This window comes from Ciconia boyciana, chromosome 2, assembly GCF_034638445.1.
Source record: "Ciconia boyciana chromosome 2, ASM3463844v1, whole genome shotgun sequence".
NCBI lineage: Eukaryota > Metazoa > Chordata > Aves > Ciconiiformes > Ciconiidae > Ciconia > Ciconia boyciana.
The window spans coordinates 158,870,386-158,889,238 of NC_132935.1; the positions used below are offsets into that span (position 1 = coordinate 158,870,386).

The 18,853-nt window shown below is 35.9% G+C and overlaps 1 protein-coding gene across 2 annotated transcripts in view; it reads right to left on the bottom strand.

Annotated features, from left to right (window-relative positions):
• UBE3C (ubiquitin protein ligase E3C) overlaps positions 1-18,853 on the bottom strand; it is an 80,770-nt gene that overhangs the window by 41,020 nt on the left and 20,897 nt on the right. For both annotated transcript variants that reach the window (XM_072854706.1, XM_072854707.1), the window contains 7 exons: positions 17,670-17,824; positions 15,409-15,596; positions 7,968-8,054; positions 7,063-7,220; positions 6,265-6,497; positions 1,162-1,266; positions 247-334 (listed from right to left, as the gene is read on the bottom strand). In XM_072854706.1, the coding sequence (XP_072710807.1) occupies positions 247-334; positions 1,162-1,266; positions 6,265-6,497; positions 7,063-7,220; positions 7,968-8,054; positions 15,409-15,596; positions 17,670-17,824 (1,014 nt within the window). The remainder of the gene's footprint in view (positions 1-246; positions 335-1,161; positions 1,267-6,264; positions 6,498-7,062; positions 7,221-7,967; positions 8,055-15,408; positions 15,597-17,669; positions 17,825-18,853) is intronic.

Here is an 18,853-nt window from a genome sequence, read left to right on the forward strand (position 1 = left end):
CCAGCAGAAGCTTGGGGAAAGCTGTTATACATTAAATATTCTAAAGACATACACACATGTATATAGAAATACACATTTTTTAAAAATATCTGAAACAAAATTATGGAAGATTGCCTTGCTTTTGGCTATCATTAAAACTTTTATACAAAATACTCAACTGAGCTCTAGAAAAGGTAGATTTTCTTTGCATAAGGCAAACTGTTATCTTGACTTAGTAAAGCAAAAATTGCATAGACAGTATCTTACCATCCAAAGTAGACTGCAATGGTCCTATTCTTCCCATTCTTCTGACTCTCCAGACATGTCTAGCGGATGGCACATACAGCTGTGTAACCTAATAAATTAACAATTTTACAGTTAAACATTATCTAATTACATGTTACAATTTACTATTACATAGTAAATACATAAAATTGCACATCCAAGAGTGTGCCTGAATGCTGAAGTATCTTCATTTCTAATCCCTCCTCCTTATACTTGTGACTTAAAGCTGAGCTGCAAAATTAACAACAGTGTAATATGAAGTCCATGTATCATATAAAAATACCATGCAGTGTTACATTAAATTCTGGTATGTAAGATACTAGAGAAGCTGAGTTTGAATTCTGAGATGTCAAATAAATTCTGTTTACTTTGTATTGAGAATCAGGTTAGCATCACAGTTTAAGACTACTACTACTTCACCTAAGGTGTGTAGGCACTATTTCTGAAGAACTATAAAGAACTGCCTAGGCGAGAGAAGTACAGAAAATGCTCCTGAATTTTCTTTTATTTTGGAAGATAATTTTAAGGGTTTTTTCCCCACCATAGAACAATTCTTTTATTTAGCATTTTTATTATGAGAAGTACTTAAAATAACTAGAAAATAAAATGCAACAAAATGCTACCAGATTTTCAATTCTCCTCTGCTATAAATGCAGATGACTTACACTGTTGCACTGTAGAGTGGGTTCTACTTTATATAGTGGAAATGTGACTTAACATGAAAGTTTTTTAACTGATGCAAGACTTTTACATGAGAGAAAAGCAGCATTACTCCAAGTTTTAAACCACCCTAAACCTGTGCAACGTCAACATCATTGATACTGTCAGGAATCAAACACTTTACCATTGAAACTTTGGCACCTGTAAGGCTATGTGGAAGAAGGATGTTACTCTTACCTTATCTGCTTTAATGTTTTCTTGTTCTGAGAGCCAGTGATTCGGTGGGCAGAAATTTCTCCTTGTATCTCTAGATTTCAACATTTTCACTAAGTTTGTGATGACCTAGGTGTCAGAAACACATACATTCAATACACATTTAGCACTGTAAATGAAATTGTATAATCCACAAGCAAAAACTTAAGGAAATCTTTCAGTAATGTATGAAATTGTTACTTATTTTTTAACTTACAGAAACTTGCTGGTATACTTAAATACCTTAGAATGTGAGTAAGTAATTGTGGTTCACTTGTAAGTCATCAAAAAATTGGCTTATTAAAGTCTCGTTCCAAAACCTAAGAACTAGAACTGCCTAGGACTAGGTAATCCTAGGACCCTGCACACCTAAAAAGTTGTATGCCTGTTCAGGGAAGCCTAAACAAGTCATTACCAGCATTAAATTACTTATTTAAAAAAAGTAACACCTAACCAGGTCATTTATACAATGGTCCTTTATACAGATTTTTTTTTTCTTTTTTGCTTATATAGGTTTTCAGAAATAAAATGTGTGAATAGATGTATGTTGTAGAAGAGAGCGCTACACAGCTATTCTTTACTACCTCTCATTCCAAAACTGAGATTCTGAACAAGTTGGCTGATTTGTAGATTCTCGTTGTCCACAAGAAGGAAGATTCTTAAGTTTCTGTGCATCATTTTTCAAGGAAAATGCTCCACAGAAGAATGGAACTTTTGCTTGCCGTCTCAAGACAAAGGTCACTGTATCACTCCATGCTAGGCGAATGTGAGGGATCAACTAATAAACAGTGGGTATTTCTGCCTATAGTCAACAAACTTAATTAACTAGCGAGCACGAGGTTGTGTGATGTGCTTCTGGCTAAAGTTTGTGTGTGGCCAAACCGTACAGAAGCCAACATCAACTTCTGAATGTAGAGAAGGAGAGGGCAGAAGCATTAAATTGACAGCAAAACATAACAGCAAGAGTTACATCTCTAAAGTACCTGAAAGATTGACTACTTCTGGTTGCTGCGTTAATAAACTAAAGCATTTCCAACTACAGGTGCCTCAGAGAAATCATAAGTATCTGATGATGATATCATCCGACCAAACACTGAGGTGATTATCCATGGGGAAAAAACTAATGCTGATATTTTTAAAGGTAAAGGACTACATCTGAAAAGACACTACAGGCTCCTTTTCTTATCATTTAATATCTTGCTAGCATTTTCAAAGCTGGCAAGAAAAAAAAATATCATCTCATCCAGAAGTAGCTACCAATTTATCAAATGAACGGTACCCTCAAAGTTCTTGTATCAATTAAAACCAATCCCAGTGTGACTAGCTCAGTTGCTTATACTGTAAGGTAAACCCTACCGTAAGACTCTTAAAGGATCCAACATACCAGATTCAGAAAGTAAAATCACTCCTGAGAAGGGCCTAGCCCGAACATGCCTCAAAGCAGATTACAAGATTACCATTTCCAGAAAAAGGACAGTTACCATATATTCTTCTGGTTACCACCATAAGAAGCACAAACAGGCCCTACACTCCTAAAAATGTATGTGTGGGGTGGCTGATTGTAATTTTCATTTAATATGCCCGTATATAATATATTATCGTTATGTTATTTACAAACTAAAACATGTTAGGTAAAAGCCCTTTACTGTGTTAAGTTAGTAAGACCTTTTCCAACAGAAGGTATAAATGAGGAAATGAGAAACTGAACAGATAACTAGTTTATGCACATTTTCGTAACAAAATTGGGAGGCTGAGAAAAATGGTTATCATGATCACTAAGGTGTCTTGGCAATTTTAATAATTTTCTTGGCAGTGTCCTCCAATTTGGGGGGGGGAAGATATCAAGCTAACAACTACTCCATCTCAAGCACAACTGTCATACTTGGTTGTGTACCTTCTCTCCAAAGCAGAATCAACTTAGCCCAACACTACATAAAACATAATTAAGTGGAATCAATAGAATATTAAATTACTAGCGTCAAAGACGTTATCACTGCTACAATGAACAGCCATCTGTTTTGCAACTTAGAACCATAGCACTTGAAAAATGAATAGAAAAAACATACACAAAGCTTTTCTTAAGTAATCTTGCTAAAAGACAGTCTTAATGGGCAGGTGTCAAGAGTAACAAAGACTTTAATGGGCCTTCTAAAGGATTCTGTGTCTAGATACTATACAAAAGACCTTTTAAGATCCAGTTTGTAAAGTAAGGTCTTGAATAAAGACAGAACAAAGAAGAATGCTATTAAGGGAACTGTCTGATTACACAGGAATTTCCATCACCTTGCCCTTATAAAATTCACTGCAGGTTAGATGAGTCACTGAAGCTCTGTGGTGCCATTACCACTATACTTAAGAGAAAGACAAAAAAAAAAAAGAAAAAAAAGAAAAAAAATTATCCCTGTGAAGACCATGCTAATACAGTATTTTACAAGCAGCTAAAGAATCCTTAAAGGAAGCTGAATCAAATAGGTGAGATTGGAGTTCCTCCTATATAACGAATGGGTACTGAGAACACTAGCAATCTAAACCCAGAACTCCTTTGTAAAATTTTTTTATAAGGATGTATTTTATTTAAAGGAAGACCCACTTCAATAAATAATATTAAAATGGGGATTTCTTTCCAATAAAGCACCAAGTGCAAGTAACATTCAAAACTAAAATTCAGCAAAATTAGCAACTTAATTTCATAGGATTAACTCAAGATAGTGAAATAATTCTTTTACTTGACGAAACCCATTTTCATGTACTCATAACTTGAGTCCTTCTGTGGAATCTGTAACAGTTGACTATACTATTCAATATTATACCAAGCCAAAAAAGGGTGATTCTGCTGAATAAAGACATTTTCACCTGTAAATCTTGCCATTTCAAAGACCACCAATCTGATAGCAAATAAGCACGTCATCATCAGCAGTCTCACTGTTTTCAGATTTACCATTACTTTGCAGAAGTACAGCCTATATTTGCGTGTGTATATACACACACACACACAGGAACATATTTCATTAGGCACCAGTGGCATGGAAAAATATGCAAAACAAGTGTGAGAAATTGAAAAAAAGATAAATTAAAAGCATAGATGATAGGGAAGGAATGTGACTTTTTCTCTGAAGGCAGCTTGCAAAAGCTTTAGAAAAGATAAATCTCTCATATTTGACATAGTGTAAAAGAAAGAAAAGTATCTTCTACTTCAACACCTTATATTTATGATTAACTACTTCAGCTTTGTTTTAGTGATTTGGAAGAAGATATTGCTGCCTGCTCACTGGCAAGAAGCTATTTTGAAGCTGCCCTCAGGAAAGACTCAATGCTGTGTACAGTAGCCTTCTCGATGAGATGAACTTCAGCTGTGTTGAATTTTTATCTGCAACGGTATGTCTCTGAAGGAGTAAATAAGGGAAGCTCTGTTATAAGCTACTTTTTTGGGTAGAACCAGAGCCTTCGAGATACCCTCAAGATTTACATTTGTAATTCAGCTAACGGAAGACAACCCTGGCTCCTGAAAATAGTAAAAGTACACCGAGTTTAGACAGTTCCACTACAAGTTTAATTCCTGACTGCCAAAGTGGGACAGAGTAACTTGGGATTTTACAACTTTCTGAATGACAGCAAAATACGGTCAAATTCACCTGAAATGTAAGAAGCTTATAAAAAGATTGATTTAATATGACAAACTAAAGAGAAGAAATAGAAGATGGCATGATATAAACTGCATACATAAAAATACCCCTAGCATGCTGTCCTTCTTAGAAAAATAGACATATTAGGGTTTTCACTTGTGACCTTTAAATCAAAAGTTTATTTGGCAATTTAAAGACAAGTAATTAAATTAAATTGTGCAAACATATATTAGATCAATCCGTGCAAATTACAAATTCAGTGGTGCATTAGGACTGTATTCAATGCAATCAAAACATTATCAGTTACTCTCACTGCTATTAATGCTTATGCTCATAAGTGAAATGTGTTGTAAAATCAGGCAGGATAGGCTGGATAGAGGCTATCTTAGACTTGTAGAATGAATAAGCATTCCTTAATTAGCCCATCAGGTTAAGTGCAAGCCTTAATGGGCCTTTCCTAAAGTCTAGCATGACATCTTTCTCCAAACATGGCCAAGAAGAAAGTTCCATTAGCAATATTAATACAAGCTTAGTTGATCATTTTCATTCAATTAACTTCTTTCAATTAAATAGATAGCTTGACAAAAGCAGTGATAAAAGACCTGAAGGGACAGCTGATGACTCGAACTGAACATTAGTGTGCGAGAGGTCGCCAGTATTAAACAGACTGTAAATCTAGCATTCAATTTGGAAAATGCATTTCTTCTGCTCCCACTTCTTTAATGAGCAATTTTAGCTGACTAGATATGTTTGCTGCAGAATTTTCATGACAAGTCAAGCACTCCTTTTTTTCGGCAACAGTTATATTAGGTTTTTTCCTGCCAACATTTTCAGCTTCTCTTAACTCATGTCTTAGCTAGGATGCCATGGATAAAACCAGCAGAAATACATTGGTAGATATCCAGAAAGAACATACATTCAGTTTACATTTGCTAAGCCAGAATCACCATCCCATCAGTATTCCAGCAAACCCAAAAGGAGTAGTACCAACATATTTTAGCAGAACACCAACAAAACCAATGCAGCATGGTACCAATTTAGTGAAGCTTCTAATACAATTACTCAAGTACTTCTGTATGATTCCGTTAGAAATTCACAACTACATAAAATTATAATGACATGCTTAAGTACCTTGCTGAACGGATTCCAAGTTAAAACCTATACTCTATACAGTAACTTTTTTATAAACAGGATAAGCAGGAAAATTAAGAGTTGCCAGAGACAAAAAAAAAATTGTTACAGTTCTCAGAATTTCATTACTCAAAGTTTAGCATATATGCCAAAAAGCAACCTTCCCAAATCCATATTCCTTGCAACAACTGTGTTAAAAGTATAATTGGGGGGGGGGGGGGGGGGGTGCGGGTGTGGGTGTGGTGTGTGTACACAACACCCAACCTAATCTCGTATCTTCAGCAGAAGCCTGAAAATTTTATTTAAATATGTTCTGAAAATTGACACAATTTACCTTGAATAACTGAATCCACCTTTTTTGTTCCGTCTGTATACACTGCTGCATTTCTGTATTTTTTGTTACTCCAACACTTCTAAATGCTGCAATATATTCCTCACGAACCTCTGGTTTTGTTTCTGGGTAAGCCAACTTTATGATTCCTAAACATGCATCTCGAAGGCAGCGTGATAATATTACAAGCTCTTCTAGTGTAAAAGGCATCATTGATGATTGTCTTTGACCTACAACTACATAAACCACAAGTTTAGGTTTCTTTAAATTACTTTTTCTTAATCATTTTGTTATTAAAAAACCACTTATTTCACTGGAACTTTAATATTCACACACAAAATCTAAAGGCAGAGAAAAGAAACATCACCCAAAAAGAAAATGAGTATACATTTATAAAGGCAATCGGGTCTTGTAATTGTTTGCAGTCACAATGATTTTAATCACAATATTCTCTTATTCTCTTTTGTGATTCCTGCTATATTAAATTTTTACATTAACTACAGATACAGTCCAGAAGAGCTCGACTCTCTTCACTAACTCATTAAAAATTATCATGATTAAGAACTTCCATATCAGACCCTTAGGGTTCCCAAGGTGCAGACCATCATTTTTTTTTCTCTTTTTTCTAAATGCAATCACCATGAAAGAGACAGCTGACAGCTTAGTGCTCAGGGGACTATCAGCAAGTCAGCCCAGAAGAGCCCTCCCCACAGATGTCAGCAAATCATTGCCCAGGGAATGCTGTAGCCTTACACAAAAACATTTTGCAAAGCACTGCTATTTAGTATGCTTGAAACTCACCTTCTATTGGATCACCAAAGAATTCATTATCATGAATAGAAATGAGTGAATGACTAAACAAAGAACTAAAAAGGTAGAAGAGAGGGATAATTCGACTAGAGTCTTCTAAAGACATTGGAGAGCCTCTTGAAATCACTTGAAGGAGTGGCACCATAGACCTTAAAGTATAAAATGCAAAATTAAAGAGATGGTTAATTAAATACTGTAAAAAAGTATTAACTTCAGCATTCTAGTAAAAATATTTAGTAGTAGTTCCTACAGCAAAATAAGGACAGCGCTCTCAGTTAAATAACTACTATTTCCCATTCTTGCAAAATAAGGTTACTCTAAGTTCTTGTCACTTTAGTATCTCAGTGTCTTGATGATACATAAACTTTGGCGTTAACTATAACAGACTGCAGATACTTTCTGGTTTAGAACAGACACCCCAAGCAAAGAGAGTAACTAATCTGCATGTCAGCACATAACAAATCTGTAGGTCCAGTGCCTCAGTTCCTGGGAACATGCTTCTGCCACCATCAATTTCTCAACTAGTCAAAGTATACAAGATAAAACTCACGCACTTGGGATGAAGTATTTGGAGCTTCAGTGTTTGTTGTACTGATGCTAGTAAGCACTCCAAAAACTACAAAACACCCACCTTACTTTAAATAAAGATTTTATTTATTTACCTGTAACTATTTACAGGTAATTCCCTGGTAATTTACAGGTATTTACAGGTAATTGGACTGTAATTATTTACAGTCCAATTCCTAAGATTTTGCTCATAGGAGCTAAGTAACCATTGCAGTTTTGTTTTCAATCATCTTTCACGAGCACTGTCCTACTTCCAATTGTCTCACTCTCTTTTCACTAGATATGCTCTATATTAACAGACTCAGTTTCAGAAATGGTGTAATACATACCCTGTAATCATTCGTGTAGTCATTGAAGATATCAAATACCAAAGATGCCTCAGGAATCTGGCATTAAAGGCTAAACTATAAAGAAGCCTGCAAGAGGAAGTTCAAATAAATTGTGTCTTCCAAAATACTGTATTCACAAAACACAATGCTTCTATAAGAACTTTTCTGTCAAGCATTTCTCAAACATTAACAATTCAAATTTATTTTTTAAAGATGGAGGTTCTTATTCTAATCAAATCTGGTGAAAGCCCCAAAGCTGAAAAACAAGCATATAAATCCTTATACATAAAATACACAGTTTTCATTAACTCGGCAACAAACCACACGATATAGACCCAAGTTTGCAGTATTCCACAGAATTAAACACACAGTAAATAAAAATAATATACACTCTGAGTTAATTATCTGGGATTTTTTAAATTCTAATATAGAAAACCACACCAACTAGTTAACAGGTCACTTCTGTTGTTCTTCTGACATTAACTAACATAGCAATTTTTGCGAAAGTAGATTAAAATACCTTAATTTATGCTAGAAGCAACTACTGATTTAAAATTATGAAGCGATTTTACTGGTATATTCTGCACGGCAGATGTTAAATATAACAACATCAATGGAACAACGTCTGCCAGGACTGCTACCCATACACATACACTAATCAATCTGTAGACAGAAAATGGTTTATACACCTGTGAAAATAAATGTCTATATTTACAAGTCAGTTATATACAGGACCAACTTTAACCATATTATTTCAGACATGATTATGGCATGATAAAATTTTTATAGAAATAAAAAGCTTCCTGGAATTAAAAGGTCTCCCCAGCCTATTTTTTCCCCTGCAGGAAGCAACATATGTGATAAACATCATTTGAAACAATTAATGTCCTCTAGGAAACCAAACGGGATTTGACTGACTAAATTGTCATTTTTTTTATATTGAAGAACTATCTTCGGTTAGCCATCCTAAATGCTACTTTCCTAGGTCTCGTAATTACTATTAGCATAAATAAGGTAAAACAGATACTCAGGTCCACATCTCCTCTCAGAGGTCAATAGCCTCATAATATCAAAATTCCCTGTCACCATGCATTCAAGAGGTAGGAGGCTGGGAAATGGGAGGAGGGAGGGTAGACTAGAAGTGCTGCTGCCTGAAACAACCCATATTTATTACAGACCACAGGGATACATTAAAATTTGCCAGATGGTAAAAGGAAAGGAAGCACCCATTTCATTAAGGAAAAAATTACAGTATCCGTAAACCCTTAAAAACATTTGAAAATGGTTTAAGCAGCAATCCATTTAAAGATGTTAAAACAAAAAACCCACAAGAAAACCTACACGCCCACTCACAAATAGTGCATAGCGCTACATGCCTCTGGGTCCTCGCTTACTGGTTGCTGAAGCCCTGCAGGCTCTTTTTGCTGTGGATACTCTCATGCATCCACACAGCTAGTTCCTTCTTTGGGCTCTCATTTCACATGCATTCACCAAGCCAGTCACACAGACAAGGAACTGTGCAAGGATAAAGTAGCATTAGGAAGGGCAGAACTCCTCACCGAACAGAGAGGATCAAGTTGCACAGGTACAGGCAGTTTTGGAAATAGAATGGGGTCATGCAGAAGAAGGGAAAATTAAATACAGTGCGTCTTTGCTGAAATGTCACCCCTCTTGATTCAAAGACTTTGAATTTTAAATACATAGATCAGTACCTTTAAAAAGAGTTGGGAGCTTCACATATTCCAGAGAAGTTGCATGTTGGTGATCATTACTAAGTTTGAGTCAAATTTGAAGCAACTGCAGCTAATGCCAGTTTAAGATAAGTTTTATTGTAAAATTAAGCTCTACTTTAAATATGTGGAATTTTTGAAAAATTCAACCTGAATTTGATACATGGGAATTTTACTTCCTTCTAAAGCCACATTATTTTGACATTTGGGTGTAAATTATGCATTATCATGTAAGGAAGGGCTTATTATAACCAGCTAATTTAGAATAAGGATTTGTATTTTAATGTTTAAATATCTGAATGATAGCTCAGATGTCTTGGTTTCTGAAATGAGAAATTTCTTCAGTGACCTTCAGTTTTCAGCCTCATATTTGAAGTGAAAAGTAATTTGGCACAGTTCCATTAGGTCTCATAGGGCTTCCAAGTAAAAACTTGTTAATTTTACAATCATCCCTGGAAATTATGTAATAGTTTTAGCAGAAATGAACAAACATTATGGACACTGAACCTATCATAATGTAATTCATTTTTTCATTCTAGCAATATTCATCAATAATGAAGGGAAAAAAAGGACAAACCTTAAGAGCTTATAATAATAACCTCTGTCTAAGTTTTAGCCATTTTTATTCCATATCCGTGATTCAGGCAGTCAATTGTAGCAACTGCTATATTTCATGGCCCGATTCCAGAAATGCTGAATGTATTCAACTTTCACATTTCCCTTCCCTGAAAATCTGGTTAAATAAAAAAATGCAAATTTGGTAGAAGATGTTATCATACAGCCTATTTTGTCAATATGAAATACCTATGAAATATGAAGCAGATGAATTCATCCATTCTAAAGTTTCCATACTGTTACCAGAAAATAAACATGAAACTGCAAACTAAACACAGAAGGGTGAATTAGACCTCGTGTTACAAAACTTTTACATCAATAGATTCACCTGAAATATAATCCATTGTGAAAGGAATGACAGCAGAAACAACCTACTACCCTCCTACTCCAAGTACAGAAATCAGCTTTCAAAGTAGAAGATAACAATTGTAACCAAAAAGAAACACAATGCGAGGATGGCCTTGGAAAATCATATCTCTGCAAAAGTTCAAGAAATTGGCTGTACTAAAAAGTTTCAAAATTTTTAGCTTCGCACTGAAAATAAACAGGAAAAAGCCTAAAAAAAAAGAAATTAAAAAGTAAAAAATAAAACCTTTTATAATTAAAATAGGTCAAAATCTACCTCATTTGGCCTTTTTCTTTAGCAGAGAAAAGATGTGCATCTGCTAATAAACAGCATTTCCAGATAGAACTATGTCAAAATGACACAGCACAAGATAATAATTCCTCATGAACTGCAGAACATTACAGAGATCGCTTATATACCCTAAGACAAAGCATTATCAATTCACAAAGATCAGAGATCAGCTGATGTAAACCTTGAGTGTCCATACAATCTTGATCACTTTTTCCTTTAAAGGAAAAAAATGCCCCACACACAAACACTAGGAATCAAAAAGATGAGACATTATTTCTTTTTATGTAAATTTTTATAATCTAACTCTGGGGTTTCATTTTCAATATTTGTACTATTCTAAAAACAAACAAAGTGGCTAAAGTTTAAACCCTGGGATTTTACCCCTCCCATCTGGTGGTTCTGCATTTTCTTGAAAATCTCACTGCATACCATCTTCTTTATTATGAGATCATTATACATGGTTTTATATAATGGATTCATTAATAGATTTTCTGTAAAGTTCAATATTCAGATTTAGCACTGCAGTTTGGAAGAACCACCATTTTTCAACTACCAGAAAGGATAAGCTCCTTTCAAGTGGAAAAATGCACTGTCTGAGGCACAGGCTATGATAGAGTTAAACTCACTCCAGTGATTTCTGTTAAGTCTCTATTCTCGTCATACCAAATTAAATTATCTGCTCCCAAAAGTAAGTACATAACGATCATTTATTTAGAACCTTGTTTCTCTCCGTAGGTATCTAATTGTCCACAAAGGCCACATGATTTATGTGTACTTGCCAGAACGGTATTTTGGGCACCTCTGGTTTAAAAAAAAAAAGTGTCAAATTCCTCCTGCACAATGGGACAGATTAAATGACCCATTAAGCTTAATTTAGCTGAGGCACCACTACAAGTTAATTAGTTAAAGGCAAGATTTTCAGTCTAGGTCATAAATTGGGCCCAGTTTCCCACCGAGACCATTTAAGTTAATGAAGAGAATACACTAGAATGAGAGGAGCTCATACAGTCTGCGAAAGGTCACTGCTGCCGGGGCAGCGGATTTTGACACGTCAGAACTGCGAGGTGTCACAGGTACGAGACAGCATGCAAAGCCATCGTTATATGAACTATACCACTCTTCAGGCTGCTTTATGCTTCTGCCTCTCTTCATATTGAGCCAAGAATGCAAAGCAAAGCTTAAAAAAAAAAGTAAAAACTTCATATACAGTGTTTCTGGTTTTAAAAAAAACACAACAGTGTAAGAACATTCCCTAAAGAATTACTAAAATAGCCTCAAGTGAAGCCTAAGTATCTTCAACACATGTATGAAGACAGGCTGCTCATATTACACCAGAACACCAGTTTTCCAAACAATTTTCAACCACAGGTTAAGATTAGCAATGTTATGTTAATTAAACAGTAGTAATGTACAGTCACTATGAAACTGTTAAACCAAGATTAGCAATCACTCTGGGGCACTGATCAGATGGCTGATAGCAACTGAAGTCCCAGTACAAGCACAGTTTCCATCGCTATTTAATATTAAGCTGTAGTGATGACCTGAAATCTATGGTATTAAATTACACCCCTAAGTATTTTGCAGAAACAGAATTTACTAGTTATTTAAAGTATAGGTTTGATGAACAAAAGTCTTGCAAATCTCTTTATAATGAGCACTACGCTCCAAGACTCATGTTTTCTCTTTTTTTAATAACTGTATTCAATAATATATATCAACTTTACAGTGAAAAGATGAAAGCCCTTCCCCTCTGAAAACAAGTACAATTCCCAACGACTTCATTACAATCCGGATTTTATTCTACACCTCTCATCTGGCTTACTGAACACTAGCTATAGCTAGGTCTTTCCACTCTTGTGGCCTTTTTCTTTAATTGGGCTTGACTGCATCTTTCCAGAATTTTCTCAGAATTTATCAAAATTCCTAATGACTAACCTAAAGCAATGTGCTTTTCCAGTAATCTACCTATGGATCCCACCACTCTCTGTAGAGAATCAGAAAGGAACTTTAGAGGCTTGCTTCTTCTGTTCAAAACTACACAGTACTTCTGGGTATCTTGTTCTGTTCTCTCTTGGTCTCTGTTGCAAAACCAAAGAAACTGCTGAGCTAATGCAGCAACACCAGCGTTCCTAACACCATACAGTATCATCAGCAGTCAAATCAAAGATGTACTAGGAAGCCACAAGAAGAAAAAGCAATCAGCTTTAATGGAGTGACATAAGTCTACATGATGAGTTTCTTATCTTTTTTCAAGAAGGAAAAAAGCCTCAGAACTATTAGAACAATACAGATATATTTGTTGTTTCCTTCCTTCCAAAGCCTGTGTTAACTTTAGCCTAATTTTCTTTATAGTTATTGAAAAGTTATTTTCAGTTATTACTCTATTTGGCATCCCACTTTGCAGATTTGCAGCCTTTATGTTTTTAATTATCATTATTTTCTATTATAGTTGTAAATGCTGTTAAATAAGCCAAGTCTTTGTAAAAACCTTTTCTGTCTTTTAAACCATTTGACCCTGTATGCTTCCAACAGAAAATACAAGAGCATTTTTGATCTCTTAGAATATATTAAAAATAATTTTAAATAAATTATTTCTGTGCAACTACTTCTACATGGTTTAATTAAATAGATACACTTTACTCTGAATACTCAAAGTCATTTAAAAGTTAGTTTCACAACAAGTGAAGCATCTTTCAAAAGACTATAATTAAATTTGACAAAAACATTTGGGCAATTAAAAAAATCATCAGGCAATTAAAAAAAGTGGAGATTAATTATGAAAAATCTTTTAATTGTCTTTTGAAATGGCACAATGTTTACTATCTTTAAAACAAGCATCAAATGTCCTTTGGAAAACACCCAAAAATAATGTTTAGAATAGCTGCTTGGTAACTTAGGCCAGGTCTAAAATGCACTGAGAATAGGACAAAAGATTGACTCTTCCTGACACGATGATGCCTGGCAAACCCAACACTTATAATTGACTTGGAAGTCAGAACTAGTCATTAAATGTCCACTTTAATTTACCAAATACCTGTATGAATTAACTTCATTTTGACCATGAAAGTAATTCCATTGGTATTACTGACACAAATCTTAGTATCTCTACTACTTATTTCTAAAATTGGTACATTCAACTATTTTGGAGCTATTCAAAAGTTAAAATTTGTAAATCACTTTCCGTTATAAGACATTGAGTAGAGCTTTCATAACTCCTGAACTTATCCAAGGTGTAACTAGTTTGTTATCACAAATAATTGCAAAGAGCCAATATGGCTTCTCAGAGGAAATAGATGCACACTCATACAATTAAAGTTCTGTGTGACTTCTTTATTCATTAAACACCCTTTTCCACACAGTTCACCAGCAAACCTCAAGTCAAAGCAGTGATGCATTTAAACTCAGTAATTACTATCCAAGGCAATGTACTGCTTGCAACAATAAAGCGGGCATACTAATTCAACTGCTGCTATGATCTTCAGGTCTCACATCCTGCTCTAATGCAATTAGTCTACAAAGAACTAATTACCCTAATCGAGCAATCACAGTTTCACTGACATCTTACTTCCTCTAACAGCTATAAACACCACTGGGCTAAGATAGCACCTAATTAGTTTTCTGTATCACTGTTTACAATGCAGTTTGAATTGATTATGTTTACAACATTCCCTAAATACTTACTTTACTACCAGCAACTACATACTTACTCTAAACTCCTTGCACCAGAACAGTACTTATGGGTCTTAGTCTGATAATAAAAAGGTCAAAAATCTTCTTCCATTGTTACTGACATTTGCAGTTTGCAGTCTTTGTAAAAGAATGCTGTACAAATGAACAAGTCTTTTATCTCCATCTCGGGTGCCAAAGCCCTTCCCAAATAACAACAGTGATTTTCAATAGTTAGGAATCGTTTTAATTTGTAGCAAGAGAGATTTTGGCTATACATTAGAGAGAGTAGAGAACAAGTTGGTTTCAGTGCTCAGCTAGCAAGAGAAACTGTGGAATCCCTATCACTGAAAGTTTTAAAAACAAGCTAGACAAACTTCTGCTAGAATGACACTTAACATTGCCTCTGAGCAAGGGGATGGATAAACTCCTTTCAAAAATCTTTGCAATCCCTGTTTGGGTGTGATTTTCTGATCACCAACACCACCTGTTCCATAGTCCTCAATGTGGTGATAAAATACTAACTTACTTGCAACTCACTAAACAAATCAAGAGCTTACACTTTTGGATTCAGTGATTACTCCAGAGAGAGTAGAATTAACAAGAAGAAAAATAAGAAACAGAAAGAATTCACTCTTTGGTTTGCCTGGAATTAAAATTGAAATTCTTATTTATTTCAGCTGATCATAAAAGAAAACACAGAAAAAACCCCACAGGGTATTTAACATAAGTCTATCTAATAAAACCAATTTTAGATGTACTACAGTTCTACATCATTAGTATTTATACTTGCCTGACTTTTGGCACCATCATTCGGTGTTGTACCATTAGCGTGTGGCAGATTGATGCCATCAGGGTAAAGACCTCTTCACTAGCTGAATCTCTCCAAACCATATTCAATAGAGTGTTTGTCTGCTGCTTTGTATCCAATTTCTTTAGACACTCCTCAGTTATGTACTGAACTGATATTCTCCCATCACCCTACAAACATATCAAAGAAAAATTTGCTTTAAGTCTTTCTACTGATCAAGTATCCTATTTTAAAAAAAAATACTTCAGAATTTTACTAGAACATAAAGTTTTCTTGTACAATAATTAAAACATAAGCACATATGTATATCCCAGTAGCATTCTTAAAAGTATCAGATCCAAGAGCAAACTTAAATTCCCTAGGTAGGCAACTGTTGGGTTGTGTTATTGATCCTTTCACTTAGGGCAGTGGGAAAGACTCCCTGTAATGTAAGCATGTTCTGCAACGCTTGGATACAATAAGGCAAGATCATTTACTGGCATAAATATGCGAACAGTCATCTCTTCCCCACTGACATCAGTCAGCACTGGACATGAAATCCAGAAATGGATGCCTACTGTAAGTTCCTTTACAAACAGTATTTTCACATTCATAATCCATGGGTTAACAAACAAGAAAAAACTTCAGGGTGGCTAATACACATTTGCATAGTACCAGAAGTGTACTAAGAGGAATGCTTTCTCTTGGCATAGAACTGAGTGGAGCTTAACCTTTTATTTTCCTTATTTCCTCTCTTTATGTTGCCCCCAACAGAGCAAAGCGGTCTGGCTCATTGAAGGATACAAGTTATCCAATTATGAATTTTTAAGAAAGAGGGTTCCCCACCCACCGCCTTTTTTTTTTTTTTTTTTTTTAAGACAGGCAAGCATGAAAATATGGAATACATAAAACACTCACAGGAGAAACACATGACAAATATATTGCAATAAACAGTATTACATATTAAGGCCTCCTCAGAGCAGATTCTCTCTAATTTACAAATTACTGTAAGTTACCTGGTGAACAGAAGTTTATGCTTTGTTTTTACCTAATCACCTCTTAAATATCACCAATATCTCTAAGCCACAAGTAGAATCTGCCAATATTTACATCACATACAGTGTGTGCGTGTCTGGCAAATGAAGTATTTTATTCACACTATCTTGGTAAAGATTTTGGGGTAATGGTAACACAGTGCATCTAAAAATGCCCAAGTAAAAGGCTGCATGTATTCCCCAGCAGTATGACTCTTTATAAGAAGTTACTCCCAATATCAAGGTCTTAAAAATGCTGCATCTTTCAGAAAGGTACATCACCTTACATGAAATGCAAGTAGGCATTACAGGAACAGTATCTCTTAGAAGAGCTGGTACGCTTTTGCTTTCAACACTTAACCAAGAAAATGCCAGGAAGCCTTAGAATGCCGAGACACACAGAAATCCAGAATTCCCAGCTCAGTGTGGGGAGGCAAAATAATCTATGAGACTTTTCTTTTTTTAATGAACCCTAAATATGGTGAAATTTCACACATTCCACAAGGAAAGACTGCACACAGAGTAAGTCCTTTGAATGGTAGTGTCTTCTGAGAGATTATATAAAGGCCAGTAAGAAACTGTTTAATTTACATCTCTCCAACTTTGGTTGTTCAAAGCCTTGATCCAAGTGTCAGGAGGTTAAAGTTAGCACAGATTCATTTTACTGGTGGAAGTTTAAATTACAGTGAAAAGTTCTATTTACAGTACAGTCTTTATGTATTATTATAGAAAGCAGGTATTCCCCCTTTGAGGGCTTGCAAGGTAGTGGATATATTTAAATACAGAGCTAATTCTACAGGGTAAAGACCATACTTGAACTTGCAGTATTTCCATGAGGAAAAAAAAAAATGAAAATACTAAGTTGGAAGATCAGATTTGTATGTTTCATGATATCTTAGCGTCATCACGGACTTAAAGAATACAGAGTAATACAGTCTCTGCAAAATAGAAATTTAAAGAAGTTTAAAATTTTTTTGTTAAAGAAAAGCTCTGTCCTTCAGCCCACACAGTACCTGTACTTTAATATTTCTTATTATAGTACGGGTTTTGTTTTTAGTGTAAGCAACCAGTTCCATTTGCTTACAGTGAGCAGCCATCTATTTTTAAGAAGTAAACATGCTTCCTTCTACATGTAGCAAGAAAAATACCGGACTTACAGTGATCACATTTTTGCCTGTATTTGCTGCTGCTATAATACAAATTCATTCAAATAAATTCTGTACTGCTTACTGGTGTAGTTGTCATTTTACTGATCTCTTCATCCTCATCTTCAGAATCACTGTTTGCATCTTGACAGTTTGTACCAGCAGTAGACACAGGCAGCTGAGAGAGAAAAGTTTGGAGTACTCTCAAATACACAAGAAGTCCTTCCTCTGAAAGGGATCCTATAGCACATACATTGAAATAAAAGATAGTTAGCCAGATCACACTGTACTATAAAATATATTGTACCAGAATCATAGAATCATTTAGGTTGGAAAAGACCTTTGAGATCATCTAGTCCAATTGTTAACCTAGCACTGCCAAGTCCACCACTAAACCACGTCCCTAAGCACCACATCTACATGCCTTTTAATACCTTCAGGGACAGTGACTCAACCACTTCCCTGGGCAGCCTGTTCCAATGCTTGATAACCCTTTCAGTGAAACAAAATTTCCTAATATCCAGTCTAAACCTCCCCTGGCGCAACTTGAGGCCATTTCCTCTTGTCCTATCACTTGTTACCTGGGAGAAGAGACCGACCCCCACCTCTCTACAACCTCCTTTCAGGTAGTTGTAGAGAGAGATAAGGTCTCCCCTCAGCCTCCTTTTCTCCAGCCTAAACAACCCCAGTTCCCTCAGCCGCTCCTCATCAGACTTGTGCTCCAGGCCCTTCACCAGCTTTGTTGCCCTTCTCTGGACACGCTCCAGCACCTCAATGTCTCTCTTGGAGTGAGGGGCCCAAAACTGAACACAGTATTCAAGGTGCAGCCTCATCAGTGGCAAGTACAGGGGGACAATCACTTCCCTAGTCCTGCTGGCCACGCTATTTCTGATACAAGCCAGGATGCCATTGGCCTTCTTGGCCACCTGGGCACACTGCTGGCTCATATTCAGGTGGCTGTCAACCAACACACCCAGATCCTTTTCCGCTGGGCAGCCTTCCAGCCACTCTTCCCCAAGCCTGTAGTCTTGCATGAGGTTGTTGTGGCCCAAGTGCAGGACCCCGCACTTGGCCTTGTTGAACCTCATACAATTCACCTTGGCCCATCGATCCAGCCTGTCCAGATCCCTCTGCAGAGCCTTCCCACCCTCAAGCAGATCAACACTCCCACCCAGCTTGGTGTCATCTGCAAACTTACTGAGGGTGCACTCAATCCCCTTGTCCAGATCATTGATAAAGATACTAAACAGAACTGGCCCCAAACCTGGG